At 39.3% G+C, this 20,919-nt stretch overlaps 3 protein-coding genes across 4 annotated transcripts; 2 read left to right on the top strand and 1 right to left on the bottom strand.

Annotated features, from left to right (window-relative positions):
• The first annotated feature begins 467 nt into the window (after positions 1–467).
• Positions 468–5,377, top strand: LOC117925203 (ARF guanine-nucleotide exchange factor GNL2). Its single transcript, XM_034844138.1, has 2 exons — positions 468–1,710; positions 1,805–5,377. Exons 1-2 carry the CDS (start codon positions 647–649, stop codon positions 4,911–4,913), a joined length of 4,173 nt encoding a protein of 1,390 aa, XP_034700029.1. The 5' UTR covers positions 468–646; the 3' UTR covers positions 4,914–5,377.
• Positions 5,378–7,385: 2,008 nt separating this feature from the next.
• On the top strand, positions 7,386–8,565 carry LOC117925567. The gene has a single exon (XM_034844615.1). The coding sequence runs from the start codon at positions 7,387–7,389 to the stop codon at positions 8,290–8,292; it is 906 nt and encodes a 301-aa protein (XP_034700506.1). The 5' UTR covers position 7,386; the 3' UTR covers positions 8,293–8,565.
• A 554-nt stretch (positions 8,566–9,119) lies between these two features.
• On the bottom strand, positions 9,120–20,285 carry LOC117925139 (trihelix transcription factor ASIL1). 2 transcript variants are annotated; one of them, XM_034844025.1, is made up of 2 exons: positions 18,791–20,285; positions 9,120–9,368 (listed from the first exon to the last, which is right to left on the bottom strand). In XM_034844025.1, the coding sequence occupies exon 1, from the start codon at positions 19,894–19,896 to the stop codon at positions 18,796–18,798; it is 1,101 nt and encodes a 366-aa protein (XP_034699916.1). In that variant the 5' UTR covers positions 19,897–20,285; the 3' UTR covers positions 9,120–9,368; positions 18,791–18,795. The 2 variants fall into 2 exon arrangements, with proteins under 2 accessions (XP_034699916.1, XP_034699915.1); XM_034844024.1 differs by having other exon boundaries at positions 9,120–9,371; positions 18,791–20,284.
• Between the last annotated feature and the right edge of the window lie 634 nt (positions 20,286–20,919).

Genomic DNA, 20,919 nt, shown 5'->3' with positions numbered 1-20,919 from the left:
ATTAGAACTACTGATTCTTAAACTTAGAACACAGCGTTTTTCCTTCCACGTTCGAACTCTTTCGAGTTGCACTTCCAATTGTTCGAGACGCATTTACATTTTGAGCTACACAGGATGGGCCTTTCCTTCCCCAAGTTTGTTACCAAATAAATCTACGGTAGTATTGATTTATCTGGCCAGTGTCGACCATTTTTGTGGTGGGCCCACCATAGCTTGATGACCCGTGGCTTAAAATTCGAAACGTCAAGGCCCGCTTTCTGGACTTTTGTGGTGTCCAAGCCCAACTTGAACAAATATGGAGGCCCAAACTTTTCCCACTCTGAGCACTTTGCCTAACAGAACAGAACAAAATCAGCAGTGATTAAGGGTAGAAAATTTCAAGAATTCAACCTTAACCGTACAAATTAAGCAATAATTGTAAAAATAAAATAAAATAAATTAGCCCCTTGTTTAGCAAACAATCCGGCCATCGATTTCACTCCCACTTCTTTGGGGGTCTGAGTCTCAAGCAAAACGTTATCATTACAAAAATGCCCTCCTGTATTTCTGAAATGACTCCCCTTCGCCTCAACCCCAACATTCCTAACCGTTTTATGTATATCTCAAAAACGGGTTTTTTTGACCGTGAGCCTGGAAAGGGAAATCAATGGAGAAAACAAGAGATGATAATGGTGAAGAGGAAGAAGAGGAAAATAAGCCTAAGAATGTGAGGGAACTGAGAAGGAGGGAGCTGGGGCTCTCATGCATGCTCAACACAGAAGTTGGAGCGGTTCTAGCGGTGATAAGGCGTCCATCAGATACCAATTCACAGTTCCTCGCCGCTCAAGAAGACAACTTCGATTCCTCTCTACTGCATTCCTTGAAATCCCTGCGAGCCCTTATCTTCAATCCTCAGCAAGAATGGCGAACCATTGATCCATCCATTTACCTGGCGCCTTTCCTAGACGTGGTACAAAGCGATGATGTCCCAGCTACAGCAACAGGGGTTGCTCTCTCCGCCATATTCAAGATCCTCAAGCTTGAGATCTTTGACGAGAAGACCCCAGGAGCTAGAGATGCCGTCAATTCCATTGTCACTGGGATCACAACTTGTCGCCTGGAGAGAACTGATCCTGTTTCCGAAGACGCCATCTTGATGAAAATCCTGCATGTTTTGACAGAGATTATGAAAAAGCGAGCTTCCATTCTGCTCACTGATCATGCTGTCTGCACCATTGTTAACACATGCTTTCAGGTGGTTCAACAGTCCGCCATCAGAGGAGATTTGCTGCAGCGGGGTGCCAGGCATACAATGCAGGAGCTCATCCAGACTATATTTTCCAGGTTTCCCGAAATCACCAAGGATAGAGACAAGTCACTGAATGATTTCCAAGACTGTGACATCAACAATGAAATGGAATCCGGGTATGGGGTTCGTAGTGCTGTCGATATCTTTAGCTTCTTGTGTTCCCTGCTGAACGTAGTAGAAGTTGTGGACATGGACGGTTCCCAAGTTCAAACTGCCGATGAAGACGTTCAGCTTTTTGCCCTGGTGTTGATCAACTCTGCTATACAATTAAGTGGGGATGAGATTGGGAAGCAGCCAAAGCTTTTGAGAATGATAGAAGATGACCTATTTCACCATTTAATCCACTACGGAATGTGTTCTAGCCCACTGGTTCTGTCCATGATTTGCAGTACTGTATTAAATATTTACAACTTTCTTCGCAGGTTAGAGTTGACCCATCTGAAGAAGCCCAACCCCAATGTTGTTGATTTCAATTCAAACCAGTGAAGTAACCAAAATGCATCCTTGTTTTCACAGGTTCATTCGTCTTCAACTTGAAGCTTTCTTCACATTTGTGTCGTTTAGAGTGGCTGTCCAAGCAAGCAGCTCACTCCAACTCAAAGAAGTTGCGCTTGAAGCAGTAATAAATTTTTGCAGGCAGCCAACATTCATATTTGAAGCATATGCAAATTATGACTGCCATATTATTTTCCGGGATGTGTTTGAAGAGATAGGGAGGTTGCTGTGCAAGCATGCATTTCCAACAGGGAGTCCTTTGTCCACTTTACAGATCCAAGCCTTTGAAGGTCTGGTAATTATGATTCACAATATTTCTGATCATGTTGATGGGGAGCATGATTCAAGCTCATCTGGACCATACCCAGTTGAGATTACTGAGTATAGGCCTTTCTGGGATGAGAATTTCAAGGCAAATGATTCGGAGGATTGGGCGGACCATGCAAGGCTAAGGAAAGCGCAGAAAAGGAAAATAAAGATAGCTGGGGACCATTTTAATCGAGATGAAAAGAAGGGATTGGACTACCTGAAAATTTCCCATTTGGTTCCTGATCCTCCAGATCCCAAACCCTTTGCTTACTTCTTCCGTTATACTCCCGGATTGGACAAGAGCATGATTGGGGATTATCTTGGCAGTCCTGATGAGCTCAACCTCCAAGTTCTTAAAGAATTTACAGAAACTTTTAACTTTTCTGGCATGATTCTGGACAATGCTCTCCGAACTTATCTAGAGACTTTCCGATTGCCGGGTGAGTCCCAGAAGATTCAGAGGATCCTTGAGGCATTCTCAGAGAGATTCTATGATCAACAATCCTCAGAAATTTTTGTAAGTAAGGATGCAGTTTTCATTCTTTGCTATTCCCTCATTATGCTCAACACTGATCAGCACAATCCACAAGTTAAGAAAAAAATGACAGAAGAAGAGTTTATCAAGAACAACAGAGCAATCAATGGAGGGAAGGATCTTCCCAGAGAGTACCTCTCTGAGCTTTTCCAATCCATTTCAAACAAAGCAATCTCACTTTTTGGTCAGTCTGGACAACCGGTGGAAATGAATCCAAGCAGATGGATTGAGCTGATAAACCGATCCAGAAACAGCGAGCCTTTCATAAAATGTGATTTTGATCATCGGCTAGGGAGAGATATGTTTGCTGCCATTGCCGGTCCTACAGTTGCAGCTCTCTCTGCAATCTTTGAGCACTCTGACGAAGATGAAATCATAAATGAATGCATGCAAGGATTGATCTCAGTGGCTAGGATTGCCCAGTATGGATTACAAGACACTCTTGATGAGCTCCTTGCCTCATTCTGCAAGTTCACTACACTGTTGAATCCCTATGCCTCTGCAGAAGAAACCTTGTATGCCTTTAGCAATGATTTGAAGGCAAGAATGGCAACTCTTGCGGTTTTCACCATTGCTAATAATTTTGGGCACTCAATCAAAGGGGGTTGGAGGAACATTGTGGACTGCTTGTTGAAGCTCAGAAGGCTTAAGTTACTTCCACAATCTGTCGTGGAACCCGAAATTGCTTCCACCTCATCATCTGACCTTCAAATGCACACAAGATCCGACTCAGGTGTGATTTTTCCTTCTTATGAATCTTCATTTGACAGCAACTGCCAGACTTCTAGCATGATGAGTCGGTTTTCGCACTTTCTATCAATGGAGACTGCAGATGACTCTTTAACACTTGGCGGAAGTGAATTTGAACGGAATCTAAAAATTATCCAACAATGCCGGATTGGAAACATCTTCAGCAATAGTTCAAAGTTACCTGATGATGCATTGCCAAATCTTGGGCGTTCTCTTATATTTGCAGCTGCAGGGAAGGGCCAAAAGTTTAGCACCCCAATTGAAGAAGAAGAGACTGTTGGATTCTGTTGGGATTTGCTCATCTCCATTGCTTTGGCCAATGTTCACAGATTCTCAACATTTTGGCCGTATTTCCATGATTATCTTCTTGCAGTTGCCCAGTTTCCGCTATTCTCTCCTGTCCCATTTGTGGAGAAGGCCATGCTAGGTCTTTTCAAGATCTGTCTAAAAGTCCTTTCTTCCTACCAATCCGATAAACTCTTGGAGGAACTCATATTCAAGTCCATAAATTTGATGTGGAAGCTTGATAAAGAAATTCTTGATACCTGCTGTGAGTACATCACACAATCAGTAAGCAAGATTCTCATTGAGTACCCTGCAAATTTGCAGAGCCAACTTGGATGGAAGTCAGTCCTCCAGTTGTTATCAATCACTGGCAGGCACCCTGAAACCTATGATCAGGCAGTTGAGACCCTGATCATGTTGATGTCGGACGGGTTCCATGTTTCAAGGTCAAATTATCCCTTCTGTATTGATTGTGCATTTGGTTTTATTGCACTCAAGAACAGTCCATTGGAGAAGAACTTGAAGTTATTGGACCTACTGGCAGATTCTGTGAATTTGTTGATCCAGTGGTCCAAAAACGGCTACTCAGATCCTGGGAATAATCTTAGCATAGCGAGCAGCACAAGTAGCTCCTCATTTGAGGATAATTCAAAGTTCAACCCTTCTAACTTTTCCATGAACTTGTTTATCAAGCTAGGTGAGGCACTAAGGAGGACAAGCTTAGCTCGGCGGGAAGAGATAAGAAACCATGCCATAGTAGCTCTTCAGAGAAGCTTCTCACTAGCTGATGAACTAGATTTCACGTCAGTGAGCTGTATCAACTGTTTTAACCTTGTGATTTTTGCAATGGTTGATGATCTACATGAAAAGATGGTGGAATACTCAAGAAGGGACAGCTTGGAGAGGGAGGTGAGAAGTATGGAGGGGACTTTAAAGATTGCAATGGAGCTCTTGACGGATGTGTTCCTGCAGTTGTTGAAACCACTGACAGAAAATCCAGGTTTCAGGACATTCTGGTTAGGAGTGTTGAGAAGAATGGATACTTGCATGAAAGCTGATTTGGGAGGATATGGTGAAACCACATTGCAAGAACTAATCCCAGATTTGTTGAGAAAGATGATCACAATTATGAAAGAAAAGCAGATTTTGGTCCAGAAGGAAGGTGAAGATTTATGGGAGATTACCTACATTCAGATACAGTGGATAGCCCCTTCTCTCAAAGACGAGCTATTCCCCGATGAAGACCTGTAGAGGAAATTGGATGAAAGGGTAGTTTTGTTAGTTTTAAGAATAGTAATCCCAACAGATTAAGTCATTTTCCCTTTCCTTTTTCTGTCTGTATACTTTTTCCTAGAAGAAATCCATCCATTAGCCCTGAGGTTGCATCTATTAATAGGACCATGTTCTTGTTCCATGAGGGCATTTTCATTACAGAGATTCTGATGTGTTTCCTCCAAGATAAGAAATCTCATTGTTAGGTTTAATATCATTTCATAGGTTGGAACTTGAATTTGTGTATCTGTCTGCAGAAAGAGTCTGCAATCAATCATTCACATTCCACCACCAACTGAGATTCATGTATTCCAGAAGAGTAGGCTTCCAACTTTCAAGGATGTGTGTAATGAAACAGAATTATGACTTCATGCCTACTGGTTTGCACAAGAAATGATCATTTCTGAAATTTGCTAATGTCTTCCATTCCATGTGCCACCTCATCGCTTTAAACAGAATGTTAGAAATATGCCTGGATTATGATTAATGATCAGCATAATGGAAACATAGATATTCATTTCTCTTCTTTTGTTTTCCTTGAAGTGTAGTGGGGTCAAAGTGGGCTGATGAAATTTATGTGGAAGAACTAATTGCTTTTAGAGGGCATGATCTTTTTATTACTGAAAGTAATATGGATTTGCACGTGAATAAGATTAAAACATGTCACTAGATGATTAGTCAAACAAATCTAAGAAAAGCAATATATTAAGCTTTGAGACGATCTCTATTCATTCACATGGCTAGGAAAACTCGAATCACCATCCAATTTTTTACAAAAAGTAGGTATCATTGCATAAAAGTACAGACAACTAAAGAGCATGGAGCCTCTTTCTCAGTGTTTTCTCTATTGTAGACCATGTCCATTAGTACCTGAACTTTGATTAAGGTTCTCTCTTACTACTAAGAAACCATAGAGAAGAGGGATAAAGGAAGAGAAATTTGAAGTCTTGTTTTTCTCTGTTGAAGTATTCCTAATGGAGCATAATTGAAGTATTCTCTTTAAGATACATCCACAAAATCCTGATTTTCCAAAAGAATTTTTCATGGGTAGGAATGCTTCTCACAAAATTATGAACCCATGTTGCCAGTTGCTACCATGTTGGTTGTCTGGGACAAAGCAATCATTTTGGATTGTCTTTCTTGTGACAACTAAGATACCCATAAACCATTACAAACAATTAAATGACATCATTTTTGTTCCAGCATGCCATTCCCTGTAACAAAATTGGATCCACACATATTTTATGGACCTGAATTATTGGGATTTTATTTGGTGGAAGTAGAGATTTGTGTTGAAAGAACATTGGTTTAGTGAAAAATGTAGGTTGTGTACTGTAATAACCTACTCCCAATCATGTACATGTTATCAATTTTGAGTCTATTGAGTTTTCATGGCTTTAAAACACATTTACATGGCTAAGAGGAGCTTATACAATCACTCCCCTCATGCAGATACGATGTCTTTGTTACGTCCCATAGAATTGGGGAGCCAAACAAATGGACACCCCTTGCAAATAGACTCTGAATATGATTTGTAACAACTTACTCCCAATTATAGGGATATTGTCTATTTTAAAAGCCCAAAGTAAATAATATCTATATGGAAGGGAACAGGTCCGTCACATGCACATTTGCTAATCATGTGAAAGCACAAAAGAGTATTTGTTTATTACTGCAGTTGCTCATAGGAGATGACTTTTTCCTTTTGGTCATTCATGCGCAGATCAGTGTCAACATGGCTAGACCTGGACATTTACTTTCACCCTTTTCTGTATGCATATAAGTAATCTCTTTCTCATAATTGCATCCACACTTATAATCCCTCCACTAGTAGATCAGTAGAGAAGGCAGAATCATGATTTCTCATTCAAGGAAATCATGAAACCTTTGCTTCCACCTTAACCACCCTCAAATCCTCCAACCCCGTAATCATTTTTCCTAATCCTAGCTTTTTGTCAAAACAGAAAAAGAATATACAGCTAACGGTAGAGCCTTTTGAGCCCTAACACCATATGGATCATCAACGCTATAGATCATAAACTGACAGGTTTTAAATGACATGGACGACTGATTTTAAGTAATCAGAGTTCTATAAGTTACACAAGCTAACAATTAACATGAGCAAAGATAATTGCAATCTAATTTGATAACCTAGCAGCTATCCACATTAGGCCTGTTTAAGGAATATCATACTGCAAAATTGTCTGTCCTCTAATCATTGGTGGGGTTAAAACAATAAGCCAAATAGCCCAAAACCCATTTTCACGGACCTTATTTCTATTGTATACCAATCCCTAAAATAAACCTCTTCAATCATGAAATATTAACATGCAAGCAACCGAACTATAGTTAATCTTAAACATGAAGCTTTTCAATTCTCCTAAGAAATTCTAAGGTACACAGTCTACCTCACAGTCACTCTGCCCCCATACTTCTTTCTCTTCTGCCCACAATGTCAAGAAGAACGACCCAAGTCCTCGAATCAATCCACCTGATGAACACAGCCCAGATTTTCAGAGAAGCAATCAGAATTATATTTCTCCACCCAACCCATTTCCATTCCATCTCCATCTTCCTATTCTCACCATTACCAATCTCCCTCTTCATGTCTCACTTCCTCATTCACCAGTTTCCACAAATACCAATCTCAGCACTTAAAGCCATAGACCATTCACTTGGGCAGCATGGAGTTCTTCCCCTGCCCAAACTTCTACCCAAAACCCTTGTTCACATCATCATTTGCTTCCCTTCAATTATCACTTTCTCTCTCCTTGGAAGAGCTGCTACCGTTCAGGCAGTTTCAGATGGTTACCATGGAATCAACCTAGACAGAAGAAGGCTACTTATGAGAAGTGGATTGGTTTGGGTCAAGCTTCTCCACACAAGTTTCTGGGAGTTTCTTATTGTACTTGGCCTTTTTGGAGCTTTGGTGGCTAGTTTGGCAACAGTGCCAAAGATTTTGTTTGCATTTGGGGTATGTTCGAGGGTATTAGGATTTTTGAGTGTCCTGGGGTTTGCAGGGATACCCTTTTGTGTTGTATTTGCCCATGTTATGATTGTGGGGAACTTGGCAAGGGTTGTGTCAGTAGTGGAGAGTGAGTGTTACGGGTTTGATTCTATAGTAAAGGCTAAGAGACTCATGGAAAGCAGGCGACATACAGCCCTAGTCATGGCTTTGTTGAGTAATGTGGGACTTAGACTTGTAGAATGTTTGTTTGAATTTAGGATGTGTAGAGGGATGAGTTTGTGGGAAGGCCCCCTGTTGGTTTCCATGTATTCTTTGGTGCTTGTTTTGGACACAGTCATGAATGCTGTCTTCTACTATGCATGTAAACCTCCAGATTTCAGCGTCTTCTGACAAAGAAAGGATGCTCATATACTGAAAATAATCCTCCTATGGTTTTAGGAGAGGGGAGATTTTTTATTGCGTAAGCCATCAGAAAGTTCCTTTATCCAGGGCGAAGGTAGGTCGGGGACTAGCACAAATGCTTTGCTTTATCCTTTAGAAAAGATAAGAAGAAACGTTTAGTTGTTGGCTATTGCTTATGGGAATCTCTGATGTAATTCCATTTCACCTATAAAAAATAGAACAAGAACTTGAATAAAAGCATGTTCTCTCACTGGAGATGGGGTTGGTTTCTTCACTCAAATAAGAGCTAGGAGTTATTCAGATATCTTGTTTGAATAATTATTTTAATGTTAGACAAATTCAAACCTACTTACACTTGACTAAAGATAAAACATGAACCATCTAGGTCATATTTTGACAAAATCCTATTTGGCCAACCTACAACACTCTGCACTGGCTTTGCTGTAAAGTAGTAGACTAATCTTGTTGCTGCATTTCAAGTCATAACCTAAAAGACTAATCTTCTACCTGACAGACCATGGAATCCAATGTCAACTTAACTTCTGCCAGGGCTGAAACTTAAACAGCTTCCCTACTGATATATGGAGAAGAAGAAAAAACTGGAAGTAGGTTGCCAGGGTAAAAGAAATAATTACAAAAAATGTTCCTGGCATCTTCATACAAAGGTCATTGGTTTGTGGGAGGCAAGAGAGCATATGCTGGATGAAGCCGGAAAGTAATATTGTAATTAGTTTGAATTAATTTGAAAGCTTGAAAGAATGTACATGGTTTTTTCCTCAAAGAATGTCACAGCTTCTCCACACAGTCTAGGGTTATACGTGTCAAAATTGAAGACATGAGAATATTAAGTAATCAAGCCAAATGAACATAGGTTTACCGATTTCCAATCAAAGTAGAAAATCAAGCTAATCATACAAAGCCTCCATGCCAATTACATTCCATAAAATCTGTAACTCTCAGAAAAAACAACAGGTAATCTCTGTTTGAATTGATAGAAGGGGGGCCCTTTATCCATGGCAACTTCAGCAAGGTTCCGATGTTATAATCCCTTGTCCAATCTTCAACTGCTGAGAAAACAAGTAAAATCCAAACAAATTGTTATTGACATTATCATATGTTATGGAAGGACATAGAATAGTCAATCTACCATCAATATCTTGGGAAGTCTCATTATATATAGGCAGCTCAGTTCACCAAATCATATTTATACTGATTTTTATAAGTTTATATATATAAAAAAAAAAGGATGAAAAAGTAATAAACTACAGGTTCAAGTCAGCAAAGTTTATGAAGCTGAAAACAATAAAGAGCCTTCTCCTTGCATATATGTGGATTGGGGGGACCTGCTCAAGAAAGATTCTGGATCATCCCATTCTACAAATTTAACACAATGCTTGCATCCTGTGCAAACATTAATATTTGTCATAATTTGAATATACTTCCTGCTTTTTGTTTGTTTTTAAAACAAAAAACAATAATAACTCCATATAAAATATGGTAACTCTAAGACAAAAGGTAGGGAGGACTAATATTATATTCTAAAAATTTTCTATCAAAATTTTAAATTTGATGTAGTAAAATTTTTAATACTTCCATTTTTTTAAACAGTTTTTAGAGATCATTATCTCTTTAAGCTAAGTCTCTACCATCTGTATGAAAGTCCATATTATTTTTATTTTAAAAACGGAAAACAGGGAGGTAAACACCACTAGAAAATTTTCTTATCATGCAAGAAAGGCACATTTTATTCCATCTTGCAAATCTTAAATCTGTTTCCATGATATGATCACTTCTACTAGTGTTATGCCACAAACTGAAGTGTGAATGTGCTAAGTACAAGTCTTATAACCAAAATTAGTTATGGCATTATAAAAAATTAAAAAAGAAAAAGAAAAAAGAAAAAAGAAAAAAGAAAAAGGAGAAAGAAAAGGCCAGAACAAGATAAGGAGTAATAAGAACTAGAAAGGTTATCTCTTAATTGCAAGTTCGCAATAAAAACTTATACACAGTGTTAGTGAATGTACAAAGTACTCCAGGAATCTTCCCGGTCATTAACTAATTTATGATGCGTAGCTACAAAGTCATATATTGCATACTTCTTTCATTATAATAGGACTTGATTACTGATGAGTGCATATCAAAAGAGCTTCCACTCGTATTTTGCAATATTCGAAGTTAGAACCTAACAAGAAGGTAGTCTGGCTCATTTAAAAATAACCATGCAACATAAAATGTAAAAAAGGGATTCATGTAGCCAGTGCAAAGTAATTTGGATTAAGGCTTTGTTGGGCTTACTTGAATTATCTCAAGTCAATTTTTGCAATTATTGCATAGCACTGAGTCGTATCTACTTCCAATCTAGAAATTCAGGTTTCAAGGGTACATAAACACATCTGATAGCTGATGCTTCAACAAATGTGTTTATGTGTCCTTGAAACATCAGCTATCAGCTATCAGATGTGTTTATAGTATTTTGTTAACATAGGCGTTGGAACTTTTTTGTATTTTCAAGTTCTTTTTTTTTTTTTTATCAAAAACAAAAGATGTATTAATAAAAGTGAATAAAAACATGAGAAGGATGAGAAATCCTCTCTATGATATACAAACATGTTCAAAAGACCCAAACAAACCTCCGTTTTACAAGGAGGGCTATATAAAAGGAACAAAAAAAAAAAAAGTATACAAGTATAACCTCTCCTAAAGCTCATCTAGGGACCTCACCATGTAGGCCCAACCCTAGGGTATACATGGAAAGGGGTTTAAAAACGTCAGTACAGTAGGCGTAAAAATAAACATAGAAATGAAGCAAGTCTCACATCATCTTAGGCCTCTTCATTTGAATTCAAGTATATCGATGAATGATATTCAATATCATATTCTAACTCTTTTTTGCAATATACATGTGTGTGTGCATATTTTTTACTTTATTTCCAATATGCAAAAAAACACACAAAAAACAAAAATAAAAAATAAAAATAAAATAAAATGAAGATTACAACAATGACACAATAGGTTACCCAACACAGAAAAATAGGAAAACGATACTCAAGACATTTACTCAACAACTAGCTTTTAGGTCCTTCTGATATACTCCAAGGATTGGGTTTTTCAAGAAGACCTATGCAAAAGGTTCCATAACACAAACCCTTCATTCTTTGTGTATTCCTTTCAATTCCTTTTAGATCTTAAATTCAAAATTTAAACCCTCAATGTACCTAATATTTAATTAATCCTTTTGGTAAAAGTTGAGTGTCACAACTCTTGCTAGCAAAAGGCAAAAAAAAAAGGAAAATGCAACAATGCATGCAAATGATTATTGATCACAAACGGTGAGCAATTAAAATTACAATCAAGAAAAAAAAATGTGACACCATTTTTTTTCGATCATCAGCTTAGGTAGCACATGTGGATAAGGAGAGTTACCATTTTCTTTTTCTTATCACTCCTTGTACAGTCAAACTAGGCGCAATTAGAATATACTTCATGTGTATATAGGTTACACCTTGTTTGGTGTTTCTTGATCTATCTCCATTATCGATAAAGATAAAAAATAAAAAAATAAAAAAACTTTTGGTATATAGGTGTATTGATGCATGTTGTACTCATACAATGGTTCTTTCTTATTCAATATCTTGCCATCTATTTCTTAATAAACCAATTACAACACATGATGAGAAATGATACAAAAGAATACAACAACTAGGCACAAACAATATGTTTTGCAAGTTAATAACTATGCTTGTAGTTCATTATTATATACTCCCAATATTGATTTCTGTTATATCTTATGTAAAAAGTCTTATCCTATAATAAAAAACCTCTATTTCCTATGTATTTTCCATTTCCTTCTATGTTAAGTCCTATCATACTTTTGTGTTAAGTCCAACTATAGTTCTTTATGTGGTGGGAGTAGAAGTAGAGAGATGTTCCCAACTAAAGAAATTTGGAAGTCCCATTTTTTCCCCTTGGGAAGTAGTTTGGGAGGAGACTCTTAACCATATATATCCTCATGAGAAGAGGGTGGATGATGGCAAATAGACATAGCCTCTATATAGGTAGTAAAGAAACAACAAATCACATTTTAATTCATTGTAATATGACAAAAAAAATTGTGGAATCTTATTTTTAGCAATTTTTGGGTTAAAGTGGGTGTTTCCAGAATCCAAACTTAGTGAAAAACCTTCTTCTATGATGGAAAACCAAGCCGATGAAGAAAAGGCAAAGGAAGATCCAATGCATGGTTCTCTTGTGGACTATTTTTTTTTTTGATAGGCAAACACAATTCATTAAAGAGGCAAAAACCTCAACGTATACAGGATGTATACAAAGTAGCACCAGCCAAAACAGGCAAAAAGACCAAAAAACAAACCATCCCTCATCTGGAGGCAAACCACTCCAGGAAATCTAAAAGGGAATGCGGCTCCTCTTCCATGTACAATTTAGCCCAACCCCAGATATTACAAACAAAAGAAAATTTGAACCTCTGAATGACTAAGACCCCCCCCCCCCTAAAGGCTAATCTATTCCTTTCCTTACAAACCATCCAAAATATGAATAATGGAATGGAATTCCAGAATTTTTTCTTTTTTTTCCCCACAAAAGAACCCCCCCGACTATATAGAACCTCCTTTACAGTATAAGGGAACACCCACTTGACCCCAACTAAGCCCAACACCAAGTCCCACAAAACTCTAGCCACTGTACAATGAATAAGTAAATGGTCCACACTTTCCTCTTCACAAGCACACAAAAAACACCTATTCGGGAGCTGCCACCCTCTTCTTTGGATCCTATCAAGAGTCAAGATCTTTCCCCAAGTAGCTTCCCACGCAAAAACATGATTTTAGTTGGAACTCTTCCCACCCAAATCTTATTCTTCGGAAAATTGACAGCCCTAGCCCTATCCAACCAGCTGTACGCATCCTTCACTCTGAACTGCCCGCTTCCCCCTCCCTTCCAAACAACTGAGTCCTCCTCCCGAGTAATCCTAACATCTTTCAATATTTGAAGCAACTCACCTATCAACACCACCTCCCAATCATTGAAATCCCTACTAAAACACAAATTCCAGCCTCCTTCCCCAACATTCTGGTCATACATGTCTTCAACCTTTGCATTTCTATTGGCTGCCAAGCTGTAGAGATGCGGGAATCTTTGGGCCAGTGCTGCATCCCCGCACCACACATCAGTCCAGAAGCTGATTCTGTTACCTTTCCCAACCTTGAACTCCATTTTGTCCCAGCACCATCCAGCTTCCTTTAAAATTTCCTTCCACACCCCCACACCACATGCACCCACTGCCTTTTTGGTCCTCCATCCATAGTCCTCCTGACCGTACTTTGCCTCCAACACATTCTTCCAAAGGACTTCCTTATCCGAAGCGAACCTCCACGTCCACTTACCAAGAAGCGCTTTATTCATAGTAGCAAACTTTCTTAGACCCAACCTCCCATTCTCCTTATCTCCACACACCACATCCCACTTAACCAGATGAGTTTTCCTTTCCATAAGACCCCCCCCCCCCCCCCCCCCCCACAAAAAATCTCTTTGCAATTTTTCTAGCCTTCTTGCCACAGAAATGGGCATACGGAATAACGACATCTGGTACACAGGCATGCTTCCCATAGTGCTTTTAATTAGAGTGATTCTCCCACCCTTTGATATATATTGGCTCTTCCAAAGAGCAAGCCTCCTTCTCATTTTTTCTTCAATCCCGTCCCAGCCATAAGCAGCCTTATTAGGCACCCCCAACGGCAGCCCCAAATACACATTTGGAAGCTGCCCCACCCTACACCCTAACTCCACAGCTAGCTCCTCTATCCTTTGCACCTCTCCTATTGGAATAACCTCGCTTTTCGCCAAATTAATTCTTAATCCGGACGCAGCTTCAAACCAGAACAAGATCCAACTTAAATTCGTTAAGTTCTCCTTCTTTGCCTCACAAAAGACAACCGTATCATCGGCGAAAAGCAAATGTGCAATGTGGACAACCCGACCTCTACCACGCTGAATTTTGCAACCTGAAATGAAGCCCCCCTCCATAGCCCTTTTGATTAGGACGCTCAGCACCTCCATCCCCATTACGAATAGGTAAGGGACAGGGGATCCCCTTGACGCAGCCCTTTAGAACTCGGAAAATACCCAGCTGGCGTTCCATTTACCAACATTGAAAATTTGGCTGTGGAGATACACCACCACATCCACCTCAGCCACTTAGCTCCAAAACCCATTTTTTCCATCACTTTCAAGAGGAATTGCCAATTAATGCTATCATAGGCCTTCTCTATGTCTAACTTGCAGATAACCCCCTTGTCTCCCTTTCTTTTCCAATTGTCAATCACCTCATTAGCTATTAGAGACGCGTCAAGAATCTGTCTACCCTTAACAAACGCGTTCTGATCTTGGGAAACAACTTTATCTATGACTTTTTTAAGCCTGTTGGCCAACACCTTTGCCAACAGCTTATAGAGGGCCCCCAGCAAGCTAATTGGCCTGAAATCTCCCAAATCCTCGGCCCCTCCTTTCTTGGGAATCAACACCAGAAAGGTGTTGTTGATGCTCTTAAGGAACATATTCCGATCATGGAACTCCTTAAACATCATCAGAATATCCTCCTAACCCCAACATCTTGTGGACTATTTTATTTAGTTGTTTTTTTATCTTTATTTTTTAAGCCTTTTGTATACCACTTGTGTACATCTGGGTTCAAAATCTCGGTCGAGACCGGTACGACTTAGCCGGTACCTGACCGATACCCGAGTTGGATATTTTATCAGCTTGTGAACAAACTCGGTTGAATTGAAGATAAATGAACAGTCTCGGAGTGAATCCCATGGAAACTTTGAGGCAACTCCAAGATCATGTTGAGACTAAGCTATTTTTTTTTTACAAGTGTTGAGACTAAGCTATTTGGGTAATTGGTAATGGAAAAAAAGGTAATATTGGCGTAGAAATGGTGGAGAAGATGAGAGGATCAAAAGCCACGAAAATGAAAAATACAGAGAGTTAGAACCCTGCATCTTCATCCCTATTTGCATCTTCATCCTTCGGGTTTAGAGGAGAAATGGGTATCTTGAGAGAGAAGCAAAATAGAGAAAGCCGAATTGAAGCCCTAGGCATGGATTCACACAAAGAATAAGAAACAACATGTAGAGAGTGAAACTTAGAATGATCGGAATAGATGAAAAGAATGGGGAAGCCATTAGAGGATTCCTACCAAGTAGATTTTTTTGATAGGTAAAGGAAAATTTCATTAAAAGCCAAAGAGGCTAAAGAGTATACACGGAGTATATCAGGGAACAAAAGAACAAAAGACAATAAGGAAACAAGCTTGTCCCTTAATTAAAAGTCTGTCCCTTACACGGAGTATACCAAGTAGATATTCAACAATGAATTTGAATCGTAGAGAGAAGTGCAAAAGCCCTAGCTCTTACACCCAACCTTCTCTCTGCGTTGTCTCTGTAAAATTCCAAACTTCTTTGTTTTCAGAAATTGGGAGGCAGTTGTTGCTATTTCTGAGCACGTGGTATATATGAGATATTTTTTTTGATAATTATCATGAATATATTAAAGGGCAAAGGCCACCAAGCATACAGGACGTATACAATCTGCCTCAAAATGAGAGCACAAAAAAACAAGCACCCTTACCCTCCCTAAGTGGCCGCTAGCCACTCCAAAAAACCTGGTATATATGAGATATTAATTTTGTCTTAAATTCACACGTGCTTCATTTCCTAAAGTTAAATACAATATAACAAAACTTTTATTAATAAAACTATCAGTTCAAAGCGATCCACTGGTCATTACTCTATGACAGGCTCTCCTGCTAGGGTTGGTGTTGGTTTTTCAAGCTATTTGGGTTTAGAGGAGAAATGGGTATCTTGAGAGAGATAAGTGTTTGACTGGTGGATGGAGGTTATGGGTATTTAACAGAGATGAGGATTTGGGTTAAAAACACCCATTTTTTTTACCAAAAATTGATAAAAGAACCATCCATAACAACTTTGTCCTTGCACGGTGGATCAAAATTAGTAAACTCTTCACTCTTTTTGCAAAGGCTATAGCCATTAACCATCATCCGCCCCTTATTCATTAACATAGCTATAGTTGAGATCTTCCCTCATACTACTTCCCAAGTTAAAAAAAAAATGTGATCTCATTAAAGCTCAGGAACCCCATATTTCTTTGGCTAGGAAGTCCCCTAGATTCAGCACATCATGAACTATTGTACAACTTTACATTGAAGATTCCCTTCCCATTCTCCTTCCAAACTAAGATACCTCCCCCTTCTTCTTGCACTTTCATTGTATATATAAATTCCCAATATTGAGAAACCCCCTCCATTTCCCAATCTTGGGAGAGTCTTCTAAAATGCACCAGCCACTAACCTCCCCTACCTCTCCTTTCCCACATGTCAACAACAATAGCATTCTTATGAGAAGCTAGTTTGAACAACGAGGATATGCTCCTTTTAGATAGATCTCTCCCACTCACATATCCCACCAAAATTTTGTTTGTCTACCATTTTTAACCCAAATAGCTATCCTATGGCTAAATTCCTCCTAACCTTTTCGTATTTTGGCTTCTCAAAGATTCCCCACAAAAAATCAATCTGAATCCTTTCTAATCTGATCCTCACTTTCCTCGGCATAGAAAAGGACAGACATAGAATAGATTGGTAAGCTTGGGAGAATGCTCTTCAAAAGAACTAATCTTCCTCCTTTTGACAAATACTACTTCTTCCAAGAAGCCAATCTTCTATTGAACCTTTCCTAAACATCATCCCATGCAAACACAAGACTTATGAGGTGCTCCCAAGGCCAAAACAAGATAAGAAGTAGGAGTGGAAAACCTCCCAACCTTACACCCAAGCAAAGATCCCAGTCTAACCACATCCTCCACTTCCCCCACTAGAATAAGTTCACTTTTTTGTAGGTTTGTTTTCAGATCTGACACAACCTTGAAGCCTCCTACAATCCACCTCCAATATCTTAGTTGATCCAAACTGGTCTCACAAAAAAAGAACATCATCCACAAACAAGAGATGGGACACTTGGGAAACCTTCACCCCTTCCGCCCCTGACCTTGAAGCCAGGAATGAATCCTTTCTGCTCAACCCTTGAAATCATACAGCTTAGAGCTTCCATGACAATCATAAAAATATGTATGCATGTATGTTTCAATTTTTTCCTGCTATATCCTGAAATTCAAAATTCTAACCCACCTCATAGCTACTGTTTAATTAAATCCTTAGGTAAAACTCAAGTTCCCACCAACTTTGATGCTTACTAGACAGACAAAAAGAGCAGGAAAAAAATGACAATGCATGTCAAATGATTGCTGACCATGCATTAGTTTAAGCATGCACTCAAGGAGAACCAAAAAAGGCAGCCAAGTTAATAATATGCATGAATGGTGTGTTTGAGTTATTGGGTCGATTATTGAGAGTGCAATTATTATGAGTTTAATTCAAAGATTCCACTGAATCTACTAGACCTCCAAAATTCTAGCAAAAGTCACATATTTAAAAAGTTAGGAAGAGTTCACTCCCAATCCAAGAAAAGTTACATTTACTACAAGAAACATGTTGATTCATCCCAAGTAAAGGCATCATATATTGTATGCACTTTTATGGTAAAACCAGTTGGCCAACATAATAGAAGCATACTAATAACCAAGCAAAGAAATATTAGAAAATCTAACTAAAATGAATTGCTATTCCACCTACTTGGTACTTCTTCATGTTATTGACTTCGTAAGCAACAAATGTAATAGAGTTAAAGAAGCACCAAAATACTGGAATAGAAATACAAATATAATCTAGGCACTTGAGTGTTCCAATCCCTCTTTGCTAATACATTTTTTGGAAGGTTGGAAAAACCCTCCCTCTTGCAGTGAGACACATGCACCCACTCTCATTCCTCATCTCTCAGGACATAAAAAGGATGTCTTGTTTCAGTGCGCAGCACACAACCAAATCCACATTGAAATGTATCAACACATGAGAAAGCCACATATGTGCTGTCCAAGCACTGTAAGTTTATTTTTATGAATATAAATATGTAATAAGTATTTACCTGAATAACTATGCCACACATGTTGTGTGAATAGACAAATCCTTCCATCTTATTACTCTCCATCTACAGCCATAGGTTTTTCTCAAATTCCAAGTAACATGATATGAAGGCAAGAGATATGAAGTACCAGACAAAAAGCATGCCGAGTACTTCCTTGAACAATGAGCTGCATAATCTCATGATATGCAATGATAATAGAAAATTCCAACAAATCATCCATTCATATGGCCAACAAGTAAATAATAGAGATCAGGCATCGAAGTAAGAGTCATGTAAACAGTATCTTATTTTACTATTTATCCTCACAAACATAATACAGCAAAGTATAGTTATGCTTCACAACTAAGAACAAAAGAGCAAAGAAATTCAATACACTAACTACATGCAAAAGAGGAAAAAGGAAAACCCACCTGCATCAACCACTGTAGTTCTCATCTGAAGCATCAGTGTCTTCATCATCCCCTTGCCGTATTTTTGCAATCTCTGCCTGAGTTCTCTCTAGCATCTCCTTCCTACGCAACTCCAATTCTCTATGAAAATCCATCCTCATCTTCTCCAACTCCATCATCTGCTGCCTCTTGGTCTTCTCAATCTTCTCGTAAATCTCACCAAACTTCTCAATTGAATCTGCCAACAACCTAATTGAAGATCCCTCCTCATCGTCCCCTCCCGGGTTAGTCCTCTTCAGAGGAAGCCCCTCTGAATCATCATCACCATACTCCGAATTCCCAGGGCTATCCCTCATCTCATCCAATCCGTTCGACCTATTCAAATAAACTCGGGGATTCATAAACACGTATTCCCCGGAATCAACCCCACAAGCAAGCCCATACTGTTGCCGACTTGGAGTTGGCGACAACCCCATTAACGCATCCATCTTCTTGTAGAAAACCCATTTGCTATTCCCACCTCCCATTTCCTCCACTTTAGCCCTCTCCTTCTTGTACTTCTTCTTCAACGTATCCAATCGATTTCTACACTGCATATCCGTTCGTTCAATCTTGGAACCCTCCGAGACCTTCTCCGCAACATCGGCCCAATCATCAGACCTCAAACTCTTCCTCCCAAGCTGAACAAACCTCTCTCCCCACGCCTCCAACAACAACAAAGTCTCGTGCTCCGTCCACTCCGCCGACGAATTCCGTCCGCCGAACGGCAACCTCGAGGTCGGCGGCGGCACCACACGTGGGGCGAACTCGTAATTGTTAACCAAATCCCTCAGCTTCCGCTTCTTTGGATTCAACCCCGAGTCTCCCGCGGGTTCAATAACATCGTCGTCCTCGTCGTCGTCTTCCTCGTCATCGTCTTCATCCAATTCATCCTCTTCTTGGGCGTTGTCTTCGTCGTCCTCCTCCTCATCTACGACGTCGTATTGAGGTGGGACTTGAAGGGCATACGAGGCGTTTCGCACGGGAAGCTTCTGGCGGTTGGAAGACGGCGCCGTATTGAAGGAGGAATGGTGATTGACGGAGTACCGTTTCGGAGGGTACCCAGCATCATCTTCAGTATCGTCCATGTCACAGATAATTTAGAGTTGCGAATACCAAAACCTGACCCTAATTTCAACGTAAAGATTCCGATTTCATAATTTCAGGAACCGCCATCTGAAACCAAATCAAATGAAGAACGAATCTCGAAATTCAGAAAACCCTAATTGACATGAGTTGGGGATGGTATTGTTAGGGTTTTGTAGGTAGGAGAGAGAGATAGAGAGAGCCGAGGTTTTTGACTACTTGGCTCTGTAAATCTATCGAGGTTCCATCACCTCGGCAAACATCGGATCTTTTCGGCAACACGATTTTCCGTACACAATCTTGACTCCATTCATGAAATTGATCTCACTCCCTCATCAGATATCTAATTTTTTAAAATAAAAATAAAAATAAATGGAAAGTATTTTATTGAATGCAACTTCTAAATCATTGAACAACCACATCAACTTACATTTTCCTTACCTACAAATTCTTATAATTTCTAAAAAGAGTCGGACAATTACTTAATGCCAAATAATAAATTTGAGGATAAGATTTGTGCAAAATCTTTACTACATCATTATTTAATGTTTTATTTATTTATTTATTTTAAACTATGCATATTTTCTTGGGTTCAGCTCAAAATGTGCAGACCGATCCAATCCATCTTTGTTGATTCAAATTTAAAGCCCAACCCTAGATCCGAAACATGGGCCCATGTCAACATGGGCCGAAGGCGTGTGATGGGTCTGCTTCAAATGGGATTGTCTCTTTAAAATAAAATCATTACTTCTACCATGAGGTGCTGCATCCAAGCATTTACTTGAGCCCAATCCGGTTCTGTCCATCTTTTGGGTCGGAGGACACGTGAACCGGTGTTCTGGATTGGCTTCTTTTTGTCCTTTAGCAAAAGGAGTGGTATCCCACCCCACAGCGTTGGGCCACTGGTGGAATGGAGGATATTGAATTTTTGAAAAATCCATGAACTATAATTTAAGTGGAGGGGTTGATAAGACTGAAATGGCATAAGAACAATACACAGCATTTGATATGTCCTGCCGATGCCA

The sequence above is a fragment of the Vitis riparia genome, chromosome 11 (assembly GCF_004353265.1).
Source record: "Vitis riparia cultivar Riparia Gloire de Montpellier isolate 1030 chromosome 11, EGFV_Vit.rip_1.0, whole genome shotgun sequence".
NCBI lineage: Eukaryota > Viridiplantae > Streptophyta > Magnoliopsida > Vitales > Vitaceae > Vitis > Vitis riparia.
This window is presented reverse-complemented; position numbering and strand designations above follow the sequence as displayed.

Coding starts and splice junctions, on each gene's coding strand:
- LOC117925203 (XM_034844138.1), top strand. CDS start 647: ATGGAGAAAACAAGAGATGATAATGGTGAAGAGGAAGAAGAGGAAAAT. Junction 1,711..1,804: donor ATTTACAACTTTCTTCGCAG/GTTAGAGTTGAC, acceptor TTGTTTTCACAG/GTTCATTCGTCTTCAACTTG.
- LOC117925139 (XM_034844025.1), bottom strand. CDS start 19,896: ATGGACGATACTGAAGATGATGCTGGGTACCCTCCGAAACGGTACTCC.
- LOC117925567 (XM_034844615.1), top strand. CDS start 7,387: ATGTCAAGAAGAACGACCCAAGTCCTCGAATCAATCCACCTGATGAAC.